Raw genomic sequence first — 25,548 nt, 5'->3', positions numbered from 1 at the left:
TTGACTCTCCCATGACTAAATAACTAACCCACATAGTCCACGCACCCATCACCTTAAATTAAAAAGAGGCAAATCAAAGCAAAGAGGACATTTTTTTTTTAAACAGGACCAAAGGAAGGGGAGAGATGATATACCAAGACTGCAAGGCACACAGAATGGTAATACCACCAACATAGTATAAAGCATGATTATACACAAGTGCGTCAATCAAGGCTTGCCTCAGTTCATTTTATAGCTCAACCTTACCGTTTCTCTAAATGTGTACATTCTTATTAAACGATAGGAGAACTAAGTCCTCTAGACCTGCATTGTCGGCTTACATCTTTTTTTCTCGCAGAAATCAAGGCCCTACGTAATCACATATACTGACAAGATACAAGAAACTCTTGGACTCAACAATACATATCTAAGTAGATGTTCAACCCTCAGAAAAGAAACAGTCACTGCTTGAGGCACAAATGTACTTATAGTGTAACTAATCTAATATTATACTGGCCCTAGTCAATGTATAAAAGTCAACTGCATGCTTTGGTGACCCAGAAATTAAGTTTAATTTTTATACATTTTAAAGCTATCAAATTAAAGTGATGACAAATAAATTACAAAAGATGTTATTTGTAGAAAGGTTGACAAAAATTGTGTTCATCTATCCTCAACGCACTTTATGATTTGAGGACATGGAGGACCTTTTGGTACTCACTTTCCAGATATATGCAGATTATAGCAACTAAATGATGTGTGGTAAATGTGAGCACACTGTATGGTTCACTAAAGCGTGGTAGATACGAGAAGTTACTGACAACTGATGGGGCATACATCTGTTTTACTTGTAAATCTATATTGCATAGTATAAAGCATCAGAGAAGAGGTTCAGCTGTAAAATTAGATTTTTTTTTCTAGGAAGGGATGGCAAACGCACCAATGGTAAATAAAACAATATATATAATTTTTGCATTTTTATATAGCGCAAACTCGACCCGCAGGTATCACAGCGTTTTACATGAGCACTAGTTACATTACAGACGGACACCTTCACTTCTAGGTACAGGGAGATTAAGTGATTTGCCCAGACTCACAGTATGTTTGAGCCCCCAGCCAGACTCGAACCTGGTTTCCCTGTTAAGATATATATATATAGATATATATATATATATATATATATACATACATACATACATACATACACACACACACACACACACACACACACACACACAGACCGATTCTCACACACAATTATTTAATAAAGTGTCTGTGTATAGAAAAATTGCACCAAAACTGCTAAAAAAGCAACATTATTGTTTAAAACCCAGAGGACCTGACTATACAGATGGTCGATAATAACAAGATTCGTTACCTGTTATTTATGATTTTGAACACAACTGTAGAATAATTATTGCCCAATGATATACTTCAAATGTGCCATTCCATACTTTTCAATTCATTAACTATACTGTTCTTACATCACTTCGTAGACATAAATGTAGTTAAAAAATATAATGAATCTAAAAAGTAAACACATCAGGCACTGCGGTGTGATTTCTAAGCCAGGCTACAAAATGTTTGCAGTAATTTATTTTGGTCCATTGTGAAACAACCTTGGATCCACTTTCTTGGCAGCTACTACATGGTAGGGGACAGAGGGAGGTTGGAAATGCTTCAAGCTTTCCATTCAATTCGTTTACAGTGCTTTGTTATCACTCTTTAATTAGCCTGCGTTTACCTTTCCCTTCCAGACAAGGGGTTCTACCCAATTAATCTTTGTAATGAGAACAATAGATGGAAGAGAGCTTTCCAATCCGTAACTTGTTGCCATTGTCAGGCAACTGCATGGTTATGCTTTAAGAGAGAGCAGAACCGCAAATGCTTATCTTCAAAATGGCTCACATCAAGATAGAACTTGGGGACAGAGGTATGAATATCTGGAGGGAAATACATGTCGCAAACTGCGTCCAGTATCTTTGTGACCAGTAAAGTAGAAGGCCTTGAAATATCCAAAGCACATTATTTCAGCATGGAAACCACAGCACAAATACGATCAATATTGCTATCACGAGTATATTGAGGAGCCTACCATCTGTATCATTCGTCGAACAGGTTTCATTGAAGTTTTTCCATCGTTCCTTAGCTCTGGATAGGAAGATTTCATAAAGTTCTGTACAAATAAAAACATTCAGAAAGGGTAAACCCAAACCAAAAATGTTAACAAATTCTGTGCTCATTCGAACAGTTTGAAATGTACCTTTGTTAGCTTAATAGTGAAAATGTGCGACTTTGGCATTAACATGACATGTAATTAGGCCTTGCTGGACATGCATACACAAGCCATTCTTTTCAATATTTACATGCATCGGATTAGTTAGGAGTTCATTTTTGCTTCATGCTTTTTTCCGATCTCCTGGCTGAATTTCTAGTACCAGCAACAGTGATATTGGTGGTTTCTTCATGCTTGCTGGCCGCTGCTGGCAGCCGGCCTCCAGTTTGTTGTTTAGCCTCCAGTTTTCCCTCTGAAGCAGTGGTCTTTGATATTCTACATATTTTATTGTATTACCCTTAAAATATAGCACTTTTCTTTAGAGATACTTGCATTCTCAAACTATCAAAAGAATGAAATGTAAGTTCTTTTTCAAATGAAAAATGTTATTCCTAATTTTTCTAGTCTGACACCTTTCTGTTCTCAGTCATGCCTTTCTTTGTCATAGTTACATGTTAATATACGTCCTGCCCTGCGGTGCGATCCAAGTTGCATACGATTATCTCGCTTCATGGGCTGTAAAGATAATCTATGGATAGCCACTAGCTGCTAATAGAGATTTGCCATCGACTCAGGCATCCCCCATTATACAAATCCTACCCATCTGAGACACCACGCCAAACCTTCTTCACCGGCGATCGACCATTTGCAACTGTCCACCCGCCCGCCGGCCCTCCCATTGGACTATAAAGTTATCCAACCATCTTTCCTGGCATATGATGTGACTGCTTGGCCTCAAGATCTTGTGTCACGAATAAATATATCTGTTTTTGAAAAATTTTCAACAGTTCCAATCTACTGTAAATGTCTCTAATTTCCTTGCTTCCCAATCCTATCTTATCCTATCATGATTTAGAGATGGAAACTATATCAATCTACTATGTAGCTCTGAGGGGCCCCATAGTGGACTAAACTAGACACTAAGAGACCTATTGTGCTAGTTTTGTAAAGTGCATTAGTCACAGCAAACCCAGTTAACCTAAGTGAACGTGACATGGGCCAATGCTAACTTTCAGCAAATCAGTGGGAAACTGGTCAGCAAACCCCCGACAATTAACAATTTATTGACCGGTTCTGTGCCCTCTACAAGAACACCCAATTACTCACTAGAAAGAAATGGGGCTTAATAAATAGGCAAGTTCAAAACATAGTAAAGTAATTCTGCTCAATTCCCAGAGAGCAAAATCAGAAAGACAAACATGTATATCTGAGGGGGTCAGTGTAGCACGACATGTATCAGTGGAAAAAAATGGCAGTGCTTTACTAGCAGAGCACATGGAGGCTGACACGACTCCACAGAGACACTATGAAGCAGAGTCAGTAAGTGATTTATTAGCCGTTCACTTTTTCGAAATTAACCACAGGCATGTTTTTTTCATGAACTGAAAGAGGGAATCTTGCATGCCTGCATAAAAAACAGGGGCCTTTTCATAACTTGCAGACAGTACTGACAAATCAAAAAGTTTAGGAAAAATGCTCATGTTTCAATGGTTGCGACACACAATTGATGAATTCACGCCGCCAGGATTGCAAACAGCACACAGGGAATAGTCCATTTCCTACGCTCACATTTTCTACAGGACAAATGGGATTTAAAACACTCAATTTAATCTTTTTAAAATGTTTAGGCAAACCAAGTCCGAACTAATAAATAAACGTATTTGAACTGTGTATTATTTCATTGCTAGTGATTATGTGCATCACATTTTTCACCCATCTCCTCTGTGATCGGAGGGTGATATGCTGTATTCCGCTCCAGAACGTACTGAGACTAAAGTACTTTATTAGCGACTTGGAAGTTGAACTGGTGTTGCACATGCTTGAGGTAGTAGCTTGGCGCTAGCTGTTGACGCTGCTACCACGCTTATTGTGCTTTTAAAACCATTTACTGTCACTTTATTCTTGTTGCACTGCGGATTTAAAAAAAAAGAAATAAGATCAAAACCTCTATCCAAGAGAATACCTGACTCACGAGGGCTTCTCACTCTGCCACACCCCCAGGTTGCTTTCCCCGGTCTACCGCGGGTCCTAATCCCGATCGTGTGGAGGGAAGTCGCTTCCGATTGGTGGGTTGCAGTCCAGTCTCCTCCCCACATAAGCCGATGCAGAGCAGAACGCGCAGCGGACGCGTGCAGCGGGCGCGCCAAAGGCAAGCCCGTCTGCGCCCGTCCGCGGCCAGCCGGGGCCAGGGGCCACAAACCCTGTCTGCCTCCCATCACGCAGAACAGCTTACAGCTCCTCTTTCCTCCTCAAACTCAGAGGAATAACCCCCGCCAACCGCCACCTCGCCTGGAACCCTGCCGACCCGTATACACCATGCCCTCACTGTGATTTCCATTCCTATCCTGTTCCACCCACTTTGAAGACCAAAATAACCATGTACCTCCTGAACTGCAGGTCACTGCCAAAACACTCAACGGAAATCTCCCTACTGCTAGAAGAGCTTCATCCTGACGTTCTATACCTCACAGAGACCTGGCTCAATCCGGTGTCAGAGCCCGACCTTGTCCAGACTCTCCCCCCGGGATATTTAATCTCACGGGAAGACCGGAAAACAGGGAAAGGAGGCGGCCTAGCAATCATCTTCAGAGACTGCTACAAGTGCCGCAGCACCCCTAACATCCTACCTGACTGCGAAAGTTTTTCTTTCGCCATGGACTTCTCCCCTACTAATACATTCTCCGGCATACTCGTATACCATCCACCCGGCACGTTAGGACAATTCACCAGCAACCTCCCCCCTATCATCGCCAGCCTAGCATGTAATTCACCCAACTTTACACTTCTAGGCGATCTTAACATCCATTTCGACAACTCTCTGGACCACACTGCCGCAGAAGTATCCTCAAGTCTATCTGCTCTAGAAATGACACAATTAGTCCCCAAACCCACCCACATCAAGGGCCATCTACTGGACCCCGTGTTCAGCAACAGTGCAAACGTCTCTGTTGGAATCCCCTCTCCTCTTCCCTGGTCAGATCACTTTCTGATTCCCCTACTATGGGCCTCCGCCGTCTCCCATCCCCCCATCACAACCAACACTTGCAGAGTTCGCAACTGGTCTAATCTTCCGTTAGAAAAATGGCAGGTAGCCCTCGAAACCACCAGACCTCCCCACAATCCCAACCCCACCATAGCAAACGAGGACTACAATCAGAGGATCTCTGATTCACTCGATTCCGTGCTCCCCATGAAATTCACCAAAACTAAGCGACCCACAAAAACAGCTCCCCGGTACTCCACCGAATTGCGCGACTTAAAACGCCAATGCAGGAGACTGGAAAGGCAGTGGCGGCTGGACTATTCTTCATCCAGGAAGATCGCCTACAGACAAGCGATCCGAACCTACAAATCTGAAATAAAAAACTCCCAATCCACTTTCTTTGAAGAAAAGATTAACGCAGCTGTTTCCCGTCCAAAAGAAATCTACCGTATCGCAAAAACCCTCCTTAAACTTCCGGACAAACCCCCTAACACCACTAATGTACAAACCCGTTGTAATGACTTGGCGGAGTTCTTCTACCAGAAAATTCAAACCATTTACACCTCCTTTCCCCCCACCACGACCAACCCTACCCCTCCTTCACCCGCCGAGCTAGGATCACAGCCCCAGGCAACCTTTGATTCCTTCCCCCCCCTCTTACTGCCACCACGCTAGAACCATTTCTGCGCCAGGTGAAATCTGGCTCCCCCAATGACCCAGCACCCCCTCGCACTTTGCTGACTGCCACTGGGAACATCCTCCCCACCATACCCAACCTACTCAATGCGTCCCTATCCACCGGCTGTGTCCCGCTGCCCTGGAAGCGTGCTATGGTCAAGGCTCTTCTGAAAAAACCCAATCTAGACCCAGATAACCCCACTAATTACCGCCCAATTTCTTTGCTGCCATGGCTGAGCAAAAGTTTGGAAAAATATGCCAATGCCACTCTGACCAAATTTCTTGATGAATCCAACCACCTACTCGACCCCACCCAGACTGGTTTCCGGCCCATGCACGGGACCGAAACCGCTCTAGTCGCAGTAACGGAGGAAGCCAAGAACATCCTGGACCAGGGAGGATGTGCGGCAATCATTCTCCTCGACCTAAGCGCAGCCTTCGACACGGTTAGCCATAATATCTTTCTACATCGGCTCACCAACTTAGGAGTTTCAGGGATTGCGCTGGACTGGCTCAAATCCTCTCTCTCAACCGCTACTTCCAGGTCTTTGAGGGAGATTTTACCTCCCCGGACAAACCCTTCGGATGTGGAGTACCTCAGGGTTCCTCCTTAAGCCCAACCCTGTTCAATATATACATGAGCCCCCTAGCTGAGATTTCCGCCCTTTTGGACTAAAAATCGTCACCTACGCCGACGATACTCAGCTAGTGGTGGCTCTCAATCAATCCTCAACCCCACAAAATAACCTTAGGGACTGCATCGAGGAGGTTACCAAATGGATGACCTCATCATGCCTCAAACTCAACGGGGACAAAACCGAATTGATGCTCTTAGGCAACTCCTCTCCGCTCCCCATCACCCTATCCTGGCCGACCTCCATCGGCCCTGCCCCCACCCCTAAAGACAAAATAAAGAGCCTTGGCATCTGGCTGGACAAGTCCCTTAACTTTAATGATCAAGCAGTCAAACTGTCCGCCACCTGCTTCGGCCTACTACGGCTCCTACGTAAGATTCTCCCCCTACTGCCACCCCAACCTCGACAGATAATGGTTCAGGGTCTCATTCTGTCTCGGTTGGATTTCGGGAATGCTCTCTATCTAGGGGCTCCCCAAGCCACTCTGCGCAAGCTTCAAACTCTTCAAAACTGCGCAGCCCGAACCCATCTCCTGATACCCCGGCGGACTTCCATTAAACCCGGCCTAAGGAACCTTCATTGGCTCCCAGTCAGGGAGAGGATCGACTTCAAAGCCCTATGTATTGCCCATCGAGCCTTTTGGAAAACCGGGGCGGCCATCAACCACTCTCTTATCACCCCCTATAAACCCACCAGACAGCTCAGATCAGCCTCCTCCTTCCTCGCCACGGTACTTAGGATAAAAAGAACCAGGAGTGGAGGCCGCTCTTTCTCCTACAACGCGGCCATCCTGTGGAACTCCATTCCCCTCTCTCTTCGTTCTGAGCCCAACCTTCTTCGGTTCCGTAAGCAACTGAAAACCCTGCTTTTCAATAGACCAGTATAGTACCCAGTTCTACACCTACTTGCTCTGTCTGTAGCGCTAGGACGCCTCAGGGTAGCTACCGCGCTCTATAAATCGTCTTTTCATTTCATGCAAACGAAAGAATCTTCATTTCTTCTGGGGCACATTCAATCAAAGAGCTGTGGGTGACCGTAAATTGAACAACACCCAGGGTGACTTTTAGCAGGTGTCGATTAAAGTCCCACAGAACCCAGGCAATACCACTCCAGCCAGCCCAATCCCAATCCTCTCCAATGACTGGAGACAGTGACTCTGGCCGAAGGTTGCAACATGTGCCTGTAACGAAGCAAAGCTGTATGGCTGGACCTCAGGGTACGGATCTGGGACACCACATCCTTGCCACTAGCCCTTTTGGAAAAGTCCAATACCCTCCATGAGACGGACATCAAGCCCCCGCGCAGGTGTCTGCGTAGGACACCATCGTGGAGGAGTGGTGTTAGTGACAGGTGCCAAGGAACCAAAGTGCAGAATAAATACATTTGGGCCAGAACTTTATGCATGCTGAGGCAATGGTGGATATGTTTGCAGGTCAATGTTCCATAACCCATTACAGCCACTCTTGTCCCATCACATAACTGGGCCCGAGTTCTTCAAATGTTCAATGTAGTATTTCAGTGCAATAATGCCTCAAATTATAGAACTGGTATGAATACCATGAACCACATTTTGGATGAAAGATAGGCTTAGTCGTAAATGTATTTACACCCTTGTAAAAATCATTAAGGCTCAGTGTTTGAAGTTTTATGATAGTACGCTGTTTTTCGGATTAACATTTGTGTATCAATGGATCAAAAGGTATTTCTGACAAGACCAAAACCATATTTAAATCCTACTGTGGACAAAGGCGAACTGCACACATTCCATGCCTATTATGAGAGTTTATTTGCCGCACACTTTTAGACAACCAGCAATAACCTCATATCGGTCATCAGTCTCTCTACCCAACATACCTCCACCAGAGGCTGAACAATTGGACAAGCTCATATCTGTCGCAGAAGTTCTTACAGTTAATTAAAAATCTAAAGACGTGCAAAACACCTGTTCCAGATAGCTACACATCTGTACTTTACAAACAATTTGCTCTCCCCATAGCCAACTCCTTAAAGAAGTCTTTAATTGCCTAAATCGGCCTCAATAAGTCCCTAGCCAAAGCAACTATCACCCCGATTACAAAGCCGAGCGGAGACCCTCCTCATGCTCATCATATTCCCCCGATTTGCCTACTGAACACAGATGCAAAGATCTTCGTTAAGATACTGGCAAACCGTCTGGGGATGGAGCTGCCACTGATTCAAGGCGATCAAACTGGATTTATTCTGGCCAACTCTCAACCTGTGACAATACCAAAAATGCACTCACCTCATAGAACTGACAACGATTTGCAGCAAAGAAGTGACTCTCCCGTCTCTGGACGCAGAGAAAGCTTTTAACATGTGGAAGGCAACACTTGTTAGATAAGGGATCGGGGGTACATTTAGAGGCTGGGTTGATGCGCTCTTCTCTTCACCGTGGCTCAGAATATGAGTGAACGGCGAAACCTCCCCACGCGTGGAGATACAGAGAGAAACTAGGCATGGCTGTCCCCTCTACCCCATGCTTTTTGCAAACTAACAGGAACGCGCTGGAAAATGGTAAGAGAACAGCAGAACAATCGGGAACTCAACTTTAACTGAGATACATTTAAGGTGTCATCCTTTGCTGATGATATTCTGTTATTGCTCCCCACACCAAGGGCCTCATTGTGATGGCGGTCAGACAAGAGTCCTGAAAACCCAATTACAATACAGCCGTCATCCCTTTTTCTATTGTGGTTTGTGCTACGAAACGGAAAAGGGCCGCAGCACAAGCTGCAATAGAAAAAGGTTTTTTTTAAACATCCATGCACCGTGTGTCAGGCACCGTGTTGTGGCTGGCACACGGTGCATGGATGCTTGGGGGGGGGGGGGGGCACCACATGTGCCACCCAGGCCACAAAGAGGAGGCCTACGGGGGCCCTGCTAGGGGCCCCCAAAGTCACATTCCAACAGCCTTTCCTTGGAGGTTGTATCACCATGAAAATGTTGTTGGAAACTAACATCCTAATACCTATAGCGGTGCCTCCGCAGGCACTGCCTCCATTGAAGAGATTAGGCTCCGACTGCCAACTGGATTGGCTCCATGAGCCTGTCAGAGGTGGCAGTCTCCTCCCTCCCGCCTGCTGTGCTCTGAACGCCGAACCACTGCCCTAGATGTCAGGCGGACCGCCACCGATGACCTAAATCGTAATCGGGCCCCAAGACACTCCCTACGGTAACTGTTCTAAGTGTTAGAAGAATACATACATTAACAGGCCTCCAACTTAATTTTCACAAATGTGAAGGACTGATACCAGCAGGGGGAAATAATCAGCCGCACTCTTCTAGGCAGAGACTGCATTTCGATGGATGCTAAAAGGGTTGAATTACCTAGGGATCTATGTAACTTCTGATCTATATAAATGTGCCAAGAGTAATTACAAGAACTTACTGAAGACAACTAAAACTCTTCCAAACTTATTGCAAAATCATACAATGTCATTACTGGTGAGGATTGCCTCATTCGAAATGTTTACCCTCCTTAAGATATTATATATACCTTCAAGGCCTTGCCTCTTCCCCTCTTGAAGAGCCACATCTCACAGCTGCAGAACATTTGCAATATCTTAGTATAGGCTGGGGAAAAGCCACTGATGCACAAACAGGCATGCAAAACATTTCCTAGACAGGGAAACCTGGTTCTGCCAGATCTACGCCACTTTTATGAAGTCGCACAGATACACTATGTGATTGAGAGGCTTCAGGGTGAAACAGACCAGATATGAGTTTCATAGTCCAAAAGTACATGGCATGCCCATTAGGGGAGGTACACTGGGTCCCAAAGAGGCAATAGTGTCAGAATTAGTATGTCTCTTTCATAACCAGGGTAATTTTAGAGACCTGTGTTTACTTGCTCCATCACAAAGGCATCAATACATACCCATCCCACATGACACCAGTCATAGGGAACTCAAACTTCTCCCGGGGGGCTGAAAGAGCTCTCCTGATGGCGGTGGAATGTGCAGCGGAGGTTAGCCTGGTTTCACAATTTGGAGGATCTATTTGTCTGAAGTGATGGTCTGTCACCCTTAATGGAAATATCAACTCCTGCCTCCGACACTGTGGCTGTGTAACGGCAAGGACAAGCTAAAGCAGTTTTGAGGCTGCCCCAGCTGAAGGGGCAGGGGACTGGCTGCACGCTGTCCCTACCGTCTCTGAGAACTATAGCCCCTGCCATGAAAGGAATAAAACAAAAAGCCCAGTGGAGGAATCTGGAGCTTGCTTAATGGAAAACCTCTACCACAGTCATGGAAAGGGCGGAACTGCTGGTGGAACGGTCTTGAGAGAGCAGAAAGGCCAAAGGAAAGTGCTGTGGTTCTGCTCTTCAGTGCAGAACGAATGACAAACTCTGCCGCTACAGGACAGTCTTAAATACCCTAAGTAGGGGACGTCAGAAGGTTGTCTGGAACAGCCAGCAAAACATATGTCACGTTATCTCAAAGGGAATGAGAGTAGAGGCCTAGAAGAGAGCTAACATTCACAGACCTCACAGCCAAACTTGTAGATGAATGAAATCAGCTTCCCAAATGTCTCCCTTCTTTTTGATTTAACAAGCTGGTGGAGTGGAGGGAAAATTATTGGGATAGATTTTTCTGGTCGAGGCCTTTACCACCAGGTTCTCTGGCATCGCGTGCTGAGTAAAAAAAGTGGGGTCGCCTGCTGCAGGATGATGAGGACAAACAAAGTGCCTATTAACAGGCATGCCTGAGCCAGGTTTTGAACAAGTGCCCCAAAGGGTATCTGTAAGGACCTCACTTCGCTATCCCCTTCATCACAGTTACCATTACCCTAATCAGTGCTGTGAAGATTGTGTGAATGTTTGGGCCTTATCATGTAGTAACAGCAAGGTATAAGAATCTGGTTGCAGGCAAGTCAGAGCCAGGCGCGATCTCTGCTGAGGTCGTAGTAGATTCTGCTCAGAGTCTGATAGCATGATGACGAGCTATACATCCTACTCCAGTGTTAAAGCGTAAAAGGAAGGAGCTAAGGGGCTGTCAGACTGATGTGGGCACCGGAGCCAGTGCTGACCCAGATGCAGGTTCAAGGGGCACAGATGGTGCCGTGGGTGGACCTACAGGCAGAAGTCTGACTGGAGGTCCCTGCCGATCATTGGGGCCTTGGAGTCAGTAAAGTGCGAAATATATGCAGCATGGCCTCCCTGAAGGCCTCTACTTACTGCAATATTGCCAATGGACCTGAAAATTCAGGGTGTGATGGGACCAAACTCAAAATCGTCTCGAATGGAGCTCAGGAGGCACGTTAACACCCTTGTTCCCTCTCTGAAGTCCGAGACTGGTGAGAAGAGGCCAATTCCAGCTTTGACTTATGTTTTTTTCTAGGACTTACCCAAAGATTTGACTGGGACGACGATTAGTCACAGGAATGACTTCGGACCGGGACCTTTATTTCAATTTACACTAGTAGCAGCGTGTAGCATTCTTCTGTTTGGCAAGGTAAAGTTTGGCCTTGCGATCCTGTATGGCCTTCGAGTTCATCTGGGCATAGTCATCGCAAGCCCAGAAGTAGCGATCAGATCCCAGGCACCATAAACAGACTTTGTGAAGGACCATGACAGATATCTGTCCCTGCATGGTTTAAACCCTTTAGTCTTATGGAGTAACATTTTCCCTTGCATAATGGATAATTTGGAAAAAGGCAATGGTCAAAATAGCAAAGAGAAACTTCAGATCCGCATCAGAAGGTGCAGAAAGAAAGAAACTGACGTGCATGGGTCATGCCTACATGTGAATACGCTCGCCACTTCCAGAGAGGAACGACAATGGTGTGGAGCAGCACAACGCCACCTACCATCACTTTTAAAGTTTCCATATCCAGTCTGACGTCTGGGAAATATTCACAATCTGCAGTTAGACGTATCCATCCAAACAATTACATTTATAACTTTACCAAAAACATCTATTGGTCTTTAACATCATGTGTCAACAAATACTGTTCACTTTTAAAGGAATTTCAAAATACGCATTAAAAAAAGCTCACGTTGGCGTTACATTTGCTGGCAAAAAAGATGGAGTAGTTTTTGTAGAAGTATTTTTTTTAAAAATGCTACGCTGGAATATGCCATGTGTTTCAAAGAATCTGAATACTAAAGCAACTGCTTGCAAACGAAAAACCCTTTTAAGGTTTGAGTGAATTTTCTAAATGTTTCAAAGCAGTACATTGAATGTAAAGGTTTAGTATTGACATTAGTTGGAGGTTTACTTGAGAGGAGATCTAGACTAGTGGCAAATTTACACTCTCGGAACAAGGAGGCCATGCTTATAACCGCAGCTCCCCATTTAATCAAATTGTGTGAAGTTGGGCAAAACTCCTAATGCCCTCTGGCTCAGTGCCCTTGACTGTCCACAGCTGAGGAGCTCCTAGGAGGATTTAGTTGGCAGTCCGCTGTGTACAGGAACATGCCTTTATTCTTGTTATCCAAGAAAAGACTCCTGACCATCCGTGGATTTGACGGATCTGTCAGTCTAACAATGACTCAGTCATTGAGGCCAATTGGATGGGCATATTGCATAGATTCCGGTTTTCATCTGTGCTGGATTCCATGCCCCTTTGGTACTGTTGAAACGAATATCCATTTAAGGCAAATGTCATTTCACAAAGGGGCACTGTACACATTGCTTTGCACCCAGACTAATGAGGTACCATTCCCACACACTATATTTAGCAGATTAATGCACCCAGTCTTGACTCACTTCATCCCATTCACACCTACTATCTTTGGCACCCCTTAAATTATCAAAGTTCATTGCTCCCCTATGTTGCATAACATTTCAAAACAGTACTGTTAAAAAAAAAAAATAGCACTACGTTTGATGATTAATGTACACTAGTTGTTGGTGTCAGTGAATGAAATAGCTACTTTTCTTTCAATTTAAGATTATATGGTGGTGTTCTTTCAATGGCCTAGCTCAGCTCCATTATTTCTTGTGCACTGTGCTTCAGTAAATATTGTACAATCCATTATCATAATTGAGGGCAAATGAATAACTTGCATGCTGAAATCTTAAACTCGCGTTATTAAAAAAAACAATTTAAAATGTTTAGAGAAGGTGTTACAAAAAAGCTATCTGTCGGTAAAAAGCAACACTCTCAGCTGAAGTCAATTTTGATGAGGAGGCAAAGGGAAGAAATGCAAGTTAATAGGGTTATCACTAAAATAATGTGGAAAAGGATTTAGGAGAGTGAATATGAATGGTAAGTTATAAAATAGGGAAAGATAGCAATTGAGAGGTTGAATGCTCTTTTAAAGGAGCCATGTACATAGTTACATGTTTGTTAGAGGACTTGGAAGTTGAAACTTACCAGAAGTGATGTTCAGCTCATTTCCTATTGCTAGACTCCATACCTTTCCACGAACACTAGGGGGTAAGCCTTGCCACCACAGGTCTCGAACTCTTCGTGTACATCTCCTGAAACAAAAAGAAAGTAGTTAAAAATGCAAAAACAAAAGAAAAAAAGCACAAATTAGTCACTTTTGTACTGGTTGTCCTAGGTACCGCATCCTTCAGACTCTTGGCAAGCCATGGTAAAGAGATCATATTTACCCAGCCCTGTGGGTGCATCTGAGACTACTTCACACCTCAGATCCACCTCTACATGGAGAGCCGCATTCCAGATCCCCATTCCCAAATTTCCACCACAAACGAAGGGGCTTGGTCACTTGGGCAAGTGAGGGATAGGTGGATGGATCACTCGGCGAAAGATGCACTACAATTACAAAATGTAGAATAATCACAGGAGTTATACCCATAGACCCAACTGAGATTGGGTAAATACTTGTAAACGCGACAATATCTCAGCAGGATGTACTGAATTATTTAAAAAGGTATGTACAAGACATTACAAGGAACACAAGAGAGGAAACTCAAAGTTATTTTTTCAAAAGCGCCAATCGGCGTCATATATTTGGTAGATCAAAAGAGCACAACAGGGTATAAAATACTCTGGCAACCCTAGTGAAAAAGTGTACAAAGTGCTCGTGCTAGTGAAACAACGGCGCTAGTGACAACGTGAAAAAACAACACAACAGCCGGCGCATGAAGGCAATATATACAATACAGGGTCCATATAACAATTTACTCGATAGTAAGATTGGTATTTTTCTTTTTCCAAATGAACCAGGTTTGTGTGCGCCAAGAACGTTTAGGCTGAGCCTAAACGTTCTTGGCGCACACAAACCTGGTTCATTTGGAAAAAGAAAAATACCAATCTTACTATCGAGTAAATTGTTATATGGACCCTGTATTGTATATATTGCCTTCATGCGCCGGCTGTTGTGTTGTTTTTTCACGTTGTCACTAGCGCCGTTGTTTCACTAGCACGAGCACTTTGTACACTTTTTCACTAGGGTTGCCAGAGTATTTTATACCCTGTTGTGCTCTTTTGATCTACCAAATATATGACGCCGATTGGCGCTTTTGAAAAAATAACTTTGAGTTTCTTCTCTTGTGTTCCTTGTAATGTCTTGTACATACCTTTTTAAATAATTCAGTACATCCTGCTGAGATATTGTCGCATTTACAACTACAATTACAAAAGGCACTACAGTATCTTGCACTTACATTCATTTAGTCAATCTAGAGGTGCATGGGAAAGCTAGAAAACAAACATTCCCATTAGCGAGAGACGCACAATAGGAACCGTTGTACATCTAAGGACCACCATGGGGAGGATGTCTTAAAACATTCAGCTATATCATAACTGGTGGACACAAGAGGCTGCTCAAAACCTCAAATAAGGGAAGAATAAGGAAGGAACAACGAAAAAAAGAGATTAGAACCCATTCCAAAATTATTTGAAGGCACCAAGGGCCCATTCTTTCTGAGGGACAAACAATCGAGGAGAACAAGAATGAGAAGCTCACAGCAAAGAAAGAGAGAACTCACATAGATGGCCGTTTCTCAGAAGACATTGGTAAAGCTATTAGCAAGTGAGGATGATTGAGAGTGGGAGAAATAATCTCCAGGATCCTCACAAGAGACACAATAAGGAGTACTCAAACCAGGAACTATCAGAAAAAGAAAAGCCTTCTAGACCCCCTACCCCGCCTTCAACAGTAAGAAAAATAGGATGGAAAGAAAGGGCTGGAGACCACTTTACGAATACAAGCCCTAAGGCTTCTATTCCCCAACAAAGAAAGGAACTGTAGAATAATCGTGTATACGAGATGCAACCTCCTGTCTTACCAGTTTGCATAAGAATTGAACAAATGTACTGCCAGACAATCAAGCTAAGGTACTGCTAGAAGATAGACAACATCAAGTACAAGTTCCAGGACCTTATTAGAGGTCGCCTCTGGAAGCACTGTAAACACCAGCCATGCCACACTGACAGTGTAATCACCTCAGGCAATGGTAATCGAGTCAGTGTCCTAAAGACCAAAACGATCCACTGTAGAACATGGCAACAAAATCAGGAACACACATTTTTTGCAAGAAGCACATTTTGTCCACTAGAATGGCAGTACAGTCAGCAATGGATGACCAGGCCATTATGCAGTTGGAAAGTAGAGCTGTGGCAGACACTAAAGCTCAGGTTCGTGAAGATAGCAAAGGCATATTTTAACAGGGTAAGCATCCTGAGAAGACTCCAGCCAGTCCAGAACGTTGGGTGCAGTCGGGTATCAGAGCACTTTACATGAGCACCAGTTGCGTCACACAAGGACACATTAATTTCTTTGTTAGGCACGGGGAGATTAAGAGATTTGCACAGAATCACAGGATGTTGAGCGTAATTGCAGAGACTCTAACCCGGTTCTCCAGATTTGAAATCGACCACCCTAGCCGTTAGGATACATCCTCTCCCCTCTAACTTTGCACAGTTAGATTCAGTCAGAGACTGATCTCAATAGTGTTCCAAAAGAGAAGCTGCCTGAAAACTCACCTGAGTGAACCGTGATAAGGGAAGCAGCTCTCGAGGATCGGAGCCTTCCCAGCTAAACCAAGTAACAAACCTATAGTACAAGGCAGCCCAGAAGGCTTCTAGCATGAGGAGCCATTAATTTTAATTACTAAAAATGTGTAGTGGTCATGAGTACGTTTCACATGGGGAGTAGCAGCCCCTGATGGGAAGATTCTTTTCTAGGCTTCTTCTGAAAACGAGGAAGACTCGTACACAATTAGGGAAGGGAAAAAGTCTGACCACAGGTGCTTGGTGCAGGAACGTGGCACCGACAGAGGTTATCTATTTGTACTGGCCTTTCCAATGTAAAATTGAGCCCCTACTGTAAACTGGTCATGTGGACCAGCCCTGTAAGGACCACCCAGTTTCTCAGGGAACAAATCCAAAGAAAGATGAACGTTCCAGATACTGGGCACTGAAGCAATTGACCTTACAAAAGGGGGGGGAAGGAAAGCCACCTTGGGCTCAAAAGTGGAGGACCTCAGTTGAATCTCATTAAGCAAAATGGTCACTAAGCACATAAGGGAATTCGATCCAGATAGGTACAAGCTGGCTTGGGTCAGTCTTAAGAGTACTTGCCTTCTGGGAGGCAACAGTAATGGGAAACGTCTGTCTCTGCGAGTACCACTTCTCCAGAGTCAAAGCCTCATTTTTGCAACAAGTTCTAGTACTCCGAGAAGAGCAAGCACATGCCACAAAGACATTTCTTAGGGCAAGCACTGATCTCTACATCAACTGTTTAAGTCCAATGATGGGTGCCATCCTGCAGGTCTGATGAGTGGACCATACTTGACAACCTACCTTCAGAGGGTGGGCTGCCCCCTCCCCATAATACCTCACCCACAATCTCTTGACAGAACCTCAGCACAGTTGTCCTGCGTATGCACCCAGAGACTTCTTTTTAGACCATTTTAATGATGGTCAAAATTTATTTTACTATCATGAATTTAAACCCAGCCGTTTCTTGGGTCAGGAGAAAGGGGACTGGGTGTACAAGAAAATTACATCTAGTTCCTTGAATTTCCATTTGTACGGTAAGTATCAAGCAGCCATTGATTCTTGGACTATTCTTTATCATATTCTTTATCATATAGGGTCCGGGGGGGGGGGGGGGGGGGTTGTTAGGAACGTGGCAATAGGAGGGGAAAAAGAGACTGAAGACATCCGGAAACTGTTCATAGTCACTGATGTAACGGACAGTGTTAAGGTGATGGCCATACCGTCAGAGTACTCCTATGTGCCATTTTCATACCATTTCGGGAAAAGAAAATGGGAGGCTACAAACTAAAGTGCGAGATGAACCTCATAGGAGGTGGACGTTGGATCAAAGACGAAAAACCTCCTGAAGATGTGAAAATATAGGCAAGTTATTTTCTTAAACCAAAGAAGGCTTTAAATCAAACACTTTAAAGAAAGAGCGGTAAGCAGTGAAACAGAGGTATAAGAATTTCTGAGGATAAACCCTTTACCCCATTTTTAGATCACATATCTAACCACAGGGATATAATCTCTAGTACAGACAGAAATGCTTAACAAAATGCACGGTCAGTCCTCAGTGTACTTATTTTGCAAACTTCACTGGAGAAGACTTAGGCACGACGTGCTATCGTTGCAGTTTTTCATTTAGCAAAATGAGCTCTGGAATTTCCAGGCAGTGGATGATTTGCTACATGATAGCAAAATGTAACTGAAAAGTCCATTCAACTAGACATAACTTGTATAATGGCATTTGCCATTAGCAATAAACACCTTGGCTTAAAACTACAATAACTCTTCTCTGAGTAAAATCTCAAGTCATTTAGAAATAGCACCTCACAGAAATTACACCACTCAGATTATGCATTAAATATGAAACCACATTTTTTCAGCAGTGTCAGGATCAGTCTTTGGAACACGAAGATGCAGGGCCCAACTAAACTCTAAAAGCAAAAATGAAGGGAATCCCCATCAATCAGGGCTTCCGTCACTAGAGCTGCAGCAGAAAGTTGGTCTCATTAAGCATCTCTGACTCTCAGGGTGGATGTGGGTGAGAAGTCAAGGCCTACCTCAACAGTGGTGGTGTAGCCTTGCTAAAGTACAACACAATTATCACAGTTCCAATAATATATGAATGTGCTGTGAGAATGAGCTAACACAGTCTAATATCTTAATTATATTTACTGTATGAATGAAAAACTCCAAAACTGAAAACAACCCAACACTGAAAATACAAGACAATAAGCAATGAATACATCGGTGATTTAATATAGAAAAAGAACCATGGCTATATAAGATTGAAATACATCTAAAACAAAAAAGGTACAGAACTAATCAAATCAAGTACGCAACCGGTATTAGGGTGATAAGTTTTGCAAATGGCTAATGATCACAATTAATGGCTGAATCATATGAGAGAACACAATTTTCCTTCCAATACAGTTACCTTTCAGTAATTAAGGTTTAATTTTCAGTACCATAGAGCTTTGTGAGCATCAGAAGGAAGCAAAGCAATAGCTAACTACTTTCCAAGTATCTGTGCACTGCAAAGGAGGAAGACTAGGTTTCAGAGTTTGCATGTATGTTTGTGGTAAACAACGAGACACATAACCTCCTGAATTAAGGCGAGGGTTAAATAAAGCGTGTGCAAGCCCAAAGGCACAAGGGACTCACAAAATACGTCAAAAGACTATAGCGGTCCAATGGTCCAATTAGGTCCAATTATCTGGCTAGTCAACTGGTGGTTGGATCATCACACACAGCTGAGTGAGGTTGAAGGATAAAACATAAATGTGGGAGATCACCAAGCACAATTCTCACTTGTCTCATCTGCACTTACCGCAGGTCTCTTCACAGCCATAATCAGTCTGTGGTGAAGGTTCTGAGGAGCTTCAACTGATATTTGTAAACATCTGCAGTCAGAGGTTGTTCTTGGGAGAGCCCTTCTCCTGTCTATGCTAAGGGTTCGAGAGGGCTTCAAGATGCTCGGTCTGCTTTTGGACCTTATTCAGCTGGGTGGGTATTCCATTCAGGTACGATCAGCAGCAGAGCTGCAGCAGGGCCTACAGGTCTAATTCTTACCAGGATTAAGTGTGCAGCCAGTACTCCACATTAGTCTGAAAGATGTTTCGTGAGCTGGATGGCCAATTCCAAAAGTGAGGTAGTTGAGCAGATGACCACAGCCAATCTGTGTCCATGGCATTTCACAAGTTCAAATGTCCAGTCAATCAGGCTTTGTCCGTCTCCTCAGAAACTAGGCTGGGAAGGTCCTCTTCCCAGAACGCAATACATAGGTCTCTGCTTCCCCCAGGGGGAAATGACAATCGTATACAAGAGTGTATTTTGTATGTTCAGCTTTGAAAAAGAGACTGTCCCCAAAACACGTCAGCTGAAGAATTGAGTTACGAGGGGTCATTAAACTAACTAGTCATGTCTTTGGATTAAAAAAGGCTCATGTCTTTGTAAACCTTCGCCAAAGTAATTTAACTTGACTGGCTGTTTCTGGCTGAATTTTGGAGGGTGCCTCCCTACCTTGGTATTTATTTGTTTAACCTTTTTGCTGATGGGTAGATGGTGCACAAGGGAGCACACCTTAAGAGCCACACCAGGCCAGTTTGCCTACTACCCCATAAAATAGTTGGGCCCTTTCAAGGGGGATGCTCTGGTGGGAAAGTATCTGGATTCACACAGAGATGCCTAAGTAAATAAATAACTGGGTTATGGGGTTATCAAGTCTGTGTGTCATCCATCCTTCATAATGCAGAGCTACTCTTGCACTAAGTAAAGTAAATGTTCTTTCCTATGGAGAGGAAATGCAGTTTCTTCTCAGTAGCATAGCATATTAGAATATACCCTTTCTCATTATTATTTTCCTTTTCCACACACTACTCAACTTTGATAGCCTACATAAGAAGCATTTCAATGTAATTTTAATAAAAGATCCTCTTTAAAGAGTTTCTCATCCTATTTTTACTGTTTCGTCTCCAGTACTGCCGCTGATTTCAACAAGAACTCTGCCTTCGTCAGGCCATTCAAAGACTATCTTAACTGTCTCTGGGTTTGGGCCTAGGTCTGGGGCAGTACAATCTGTCTACCGAGCTGCCCACTCACACGGTGCCACGGTGTGTCACACGATATCAGCTCCCTTCACATGAAAACCCAGTGAGGGGCCGAAATCAAACGGTGGCAGGGAAAACTAGCATGGAAAAATGCAGTGAGTGGATTTCCAACTTATCTTTTGAAAGTTTGAACAGCTGATATCCTTTATAGGGTGTAAAAAAACTCCAGGGAATCGGCACCAGCTTCAACAGGTTTATTTTTTGAAGACTGGAGGGGCCTCTTAGGTACTTTGCAGCATGAAGCCCTGCCCCTCCAAGGTCCTGTACCCTCCTCTAATTGTGACATTTATTTTCTAATTAGCAGTTCTGTTTCTCTAGAGGTCTCCAAAACTCTCCACTTGTCAATTTGAAGTTGCCAACATACTTTCCTCTTCATGACACTCTCCTTACAGCCCTGCTCCAGAAGCAGAATTGACAGTAACTAGTTTTGCTTGCCATGCTCACCCTGAGGTACTCATGGACCGAATATTGTGAAATTTTTCTCTTGCAAGTTTCTATCAGTCACTCCCATCTGCGTTCTTTACAGCTTAATGCTAAAACGCTTCGCACCAAAGGGAGGCATCATATGCATGAATCATCAAGAGAGGTAATGCCTTTAAAGCAGCAGTTTGACTCAATAGCCATAAGCCACAGGATTTTGAATGCCAGGTAAAACACAATTCTGTCCTGTTAGATGCTACTGGGTTTCAGTCTGAATTTATGTGGTAAACAGAAAATATAAATAATTTAAGGGCTGTAGCACATGGGTATCTTGATATTGCGTCTATCCTATTTGGCTGTAAGCAAGGCTCCAACGGTTTGGTACATAAGATTTCTGAAGGAGACAGTAATTATTTACCTGCCTTTCTCCAAAGAGTTATTGTAGTCCCAGGCATATTAGTTTAGTTCTTCTTTGTTATTACACTTCCACAAGCAAACCGCGGGTATGCCAGAAACATACAACACTAATGTAGGCAAAAAAGTTATGGATGGAATGCTTGAATTAATCTCAGCCACTGGTAATTACTAGGGCCACATCACAAACAATGCGACTTTGCACACCATGTCTCCTCAATTTGGACCCAGCTATGTGCAAATTATTCGGTACCCTGCTCCAGTCGGAAGAGTCCAGCCCGAACTGCCAAGCCAGGTTCTCCGTGAGCAGGAACACAAGCAACCAGAGACTGGTTTCACCCTAGTTATGGGCTCGTCAGCAGGGTATAACTTGGTTCCAGTGAAGTGTGAACGGGACCCACGTCTAGAAATAACTGTCCCACTTAGGGCAACGCACTAAAGTATACAGGACAGTGATGGATGGAATGCTTGAATTAATCTCAGGCATATACAATCGTAAAAACATAAAACAAGCATTGGGAAAGACAATAGATCTGGCTTGAAAGTATCAACAAACGTAAACAGCCATTGACAAATGCGGTTTACATGAATTGTATGCACAAATGTTGTTTATCACATTAAAGCCTGTCCTACTTACTTTGCCAATACTGATAAAAGTAACAAGAAGTATTACTTTCTGCGTAGTAAGCGTATACCAGAAAAAAAAACTGAATGTATCAAACAGCATAGATGAGTTTATATTTTCATATTTAGAACAATCCCTCCTGCAGTCTAATGGAAGCACTTCCTCGAAGGCGGAAAGATACATCAGCAGCTTATAACAAGAGTTAAGAGGGTAATGGATGTAGCTTATCCAAAGCAAATTCGAATCATATTTTAAAGAACTGATAAAAATATGCTTTTCAGACCTACCAATCCAGACCCCAAAGCGGAAGTTTAACTTACCTAGATATTCCATGATTATGAAAGATTTAAAATAGCCAAGCACTAATATAAGTGTAGTTTGTCCATTTTAAAGGCATATTACTTTGGAGGTCATTCGGAATATGTGGGAAGCTACAAAAAATCCAGCAAAATGTGTGGAAAGTGGTTTACAGTGCATTTATTTTTAATTAAGAGGAAAAAGTACTGCATTCCATGCTTATTAGTACCAAAGCACAAGCTAACGGTGCTTTTTTTACACCCATAATTGCTGAAAAAGAGACAAAAACAATACTTTCACAAATATATCTCTATTATCTCTATATTTGTGGTAATGTCATGATAACTAGTTGTGGTAACACTATAACCTAATTGTAAGATGGAAAATATGCACCATTCTGTACATGACTCCATTAGTGGGGCAGTGTGCATTTTGCATTTCTCCCAAGCGGCAATACAGCACAGCTCAACTGTACACAAACAGAAGATTATAGTCCTGACGATGCTTTCACTGATGCTATAAAAACATTCTTGTAACTTGTTAAAGAGTTAAGCTTTTCGATGTTGCTCGAAGCCACTAAGGGCCTATACAACTACATTGAAAACATCACCCAATAACTTCTCCCAGAGTTCTGGATACCGAGGGAGGTGGCGATAAAAATAACAGGGCTCACAAGTGGGACCATAGAGTCGCCTTAGAAATGGGGAATTACTGTGGGAATCAGTAATTTTATTCCTAATTCTTTTCAGTGTTGCATTTGGGTTCAGGGACAGGTACCATTAAGGGGTAGTAAGGTTTCCTGTTGAGGGAGAGATAGCGTTAAGGGGTAATATGGGGTTCTTAGACTCAGGGAAGGGTAGCTGTAAGAGATAACAAGGGTTTTATAAGGCTCAAGAATAAGTAACATTAAGGGGTAGTAATTTTTTCTTATTGGGTTCAGGGAATAGTAGCATAAATGGGTAGTAAAGAGTTTTAGGGTTTGGGAAAGGGCAGTATAAGAGGTAGCAAGGGCTTTTGAGGATTTGAGATGGGTAGCATTAAGGGATAGAAAGGGTCTGTAGGGTTCTGGGATGGGTTGCATTAATTGGCGTGTAGGGTTCAGGAAATTGTAGAGTTAAGGGGTAGTAAGGAGTGTTTAGGGAAGGGTAGCGTTAAAGGGTCAAAAAAGCTTTTCTGGCTTCGGTGATGAGTACTGTTAAGATGTAGTAAAGGCATTTTTAGGGTGGAGGGAAGGGTAGCTATAAGGAGTAGCATGGAGTTTGTAGGGTGCAGGGAAATGCGGTGTTAAGGGTCAGTAAGGGGTTGACAGAATTAATTTAAGGCTATTTAAAATGACAGTATTATATAAGTAAATTAGTTCAAAATAAAAAATATTAAATTTGAAGTAAATTCAATTTGGAGGGTAAGCACCCTCAGCGGAAACACACAATTTCTGCCAAAGGCTTTACCTGGCCCATCTTGCGCCTGCGCCCTTACCTGTGCCCAGATTCGCAACCAGGTCCAACCCTAGTGGTGTCATGAGGCGCCCCGCTTCAACCTCATACTTCCCTCTCTTCTCGATCTTGCACTGCTCGCATTCTCCTGTTCGCTCTCCCATTTCACCACTTTTTGTCTGTTTTGCCGCTTGTGCTGCTTTCGAGGCTATTTCGCTTTTCTTTCCCTCTTCTGCTTTATTAGGCATTTCTTACCCTTTCTTTGCCATTTTCTGTGCATATCTCATTCTCTCTCTCTCATTCCTGCCACTTTTGTGTGCGTCATTGACGACCTCCTTATATCCATCTACAATTTCAATGTCTGGATCACTTCCTGCACAGACACCATGGCCCCACTCAAGAGCACCAAGGCCACCAGAAACAGAGCACAAGCAAGCTGGTACACAGAAGACCTCAAACTCACCAAGCATCACTGCAAGCTGTTAGAGTCCAGATGGAGACAAAGCCAGGACGACACGGACTAGAGCAACTACAGATCAGCTCTCAGACAATACCACCAACAAATCAGACCCACCAAATGCTTTGCCCTCACCAAGCGCACTGAAAGCAGCACTAACATCACTATGGAAATATCTGCTATTGTTAAAGATTTCACCTCTCTGGCAGCAAGTTCCACCAGCGTCATTCCCTCCTAAGACCTCTGCACCTAACTGTCCCATCTCTTCTTCTACAGTAAGATCTCCAGCATCTATTTCCCTATGATCTAAAAAGACTTGTGTAGTGCCTCTGCTCCAAGGGATACCAGTGACCCCAAATCTCCACCTTGTCCAGGTGGCACACCTCACGTCAACAGACCCCCCACCCAGCCCACAGCCGATGCTTCCATCACCACTGTGAGCTCTCAGTGGGGTAGACAGGCCTGATGTGCGTTAAGCTGGCACCGTTCATTCAGCATTGGAGGTCCCAGGCGGTTTTGTCTGAAACACCGGTTTTGTCTGTGAGGCATACCCAGTGCTGAGTCCACTGAAGCCAAATGTTCCACTAGAGAGACCTCATGTGTCAACAGGCATAAGCCACTAGGAGACCAAAAAGCATCAGAACCATCCAGGCTGGAGCACACAACTGAGCCTGAAACAGCGGGATCACATCCTGAATATTGTACGAAATGGGTATTGCCTTTAGATTCACAAGTCCTCCACCGACCATACCACCAAAACCATTAAATCACTATGTACAGATGCTTCGATCAGAAGTCAACATCCTGCTGCAGATGCATGTTGTGGAGGCTGTTCCTCACAACAGAGAACCGACACTTACTCCAGATACTTTCTAGTAAAGAAGGACAAGAACGAATTCAGACCCATTCTCAACTTGAAATTAGACAATTGAATTGATTTGGCAAGAAAAAGTTTGCATGCTGGCATTGTGTCAGATCTAGCCCCAACTACACCAGGGGGGTTGGCTCTGCTCCATAGACCTCCAAGATGCGTACTTTCATGTACTAATTGCCAAGAAACATCACAGGTTTTTGAGGATCATTATCAGTACCATGTTCTTCCATTTGGCCACAAGTCCGCACCGTGGACTTTCTCAAAGTGCATGGCAGTAGTAGCTGCCCACCTTAGGAATTGAATCTCCGTCTAGCTCTACCTAGACGATTGGGTAATCAAGGCGTCAACTCTAAAGGCAGCCCAGCTGCATTACAACTGGACATGCAATGCCATTCACCGGTTAGATCTCCACAAAAACTGCAGCAAATAAACCTCCACTCCAGGTCAG

The 25,548-nt window shown here is 43.7% G+C and overlaps 1 protein-coding gene across 3 annotated transcripts in view; it reads right to left on the bottom strand.

Annotated features, from left to right (window-relative positions):
* TBC1D12 (TBC1 domain family member 12) overlaps positions 1–25,548 on the bottom strand; it is a 244,564-nt gene that overhangs the window by 57,756 nt on the left and 161,260 nt on the right. For all 3 annotated transcript variants that reach the window (XM_085605869.1, XM_085605888.1, XM_085605878.1), the window contains 2 exons: positions 13,889–13,995; positions 2,075–2,155 (listed from right to left, as the gene is read on the bottom strand). In XM_085605869.1, coding sequence (XP_085461995.1) covers positions 2,075–2,155; positions 13,889–13,995 — 188 coding nt within the window. The remainder of the gene's footprint in view (positions 1–2,074; positions 2,156–13,888; positions 13,996–25,548) is intronic.

This window comes from Triturus cristatus, chromosome 1_2 (assembly GCF_964204655.1).
Source record: "Triturus cristatus chromosome 1_2, aTriCri1.1, whole genome shotgun sequence".
NCBI classification, from domain to species: domain Eukaryota; kingdom Metazoa; phylum Chordata; class Amphibia; order Caudata; family Salamandridae; genus Triturus; species Triturus cristatus.
The sequence above is the reverse complement of the archived record's forward strand: the minus strand, read 5'-3'. Positions and strand labels throughout refer to the sequence as shown.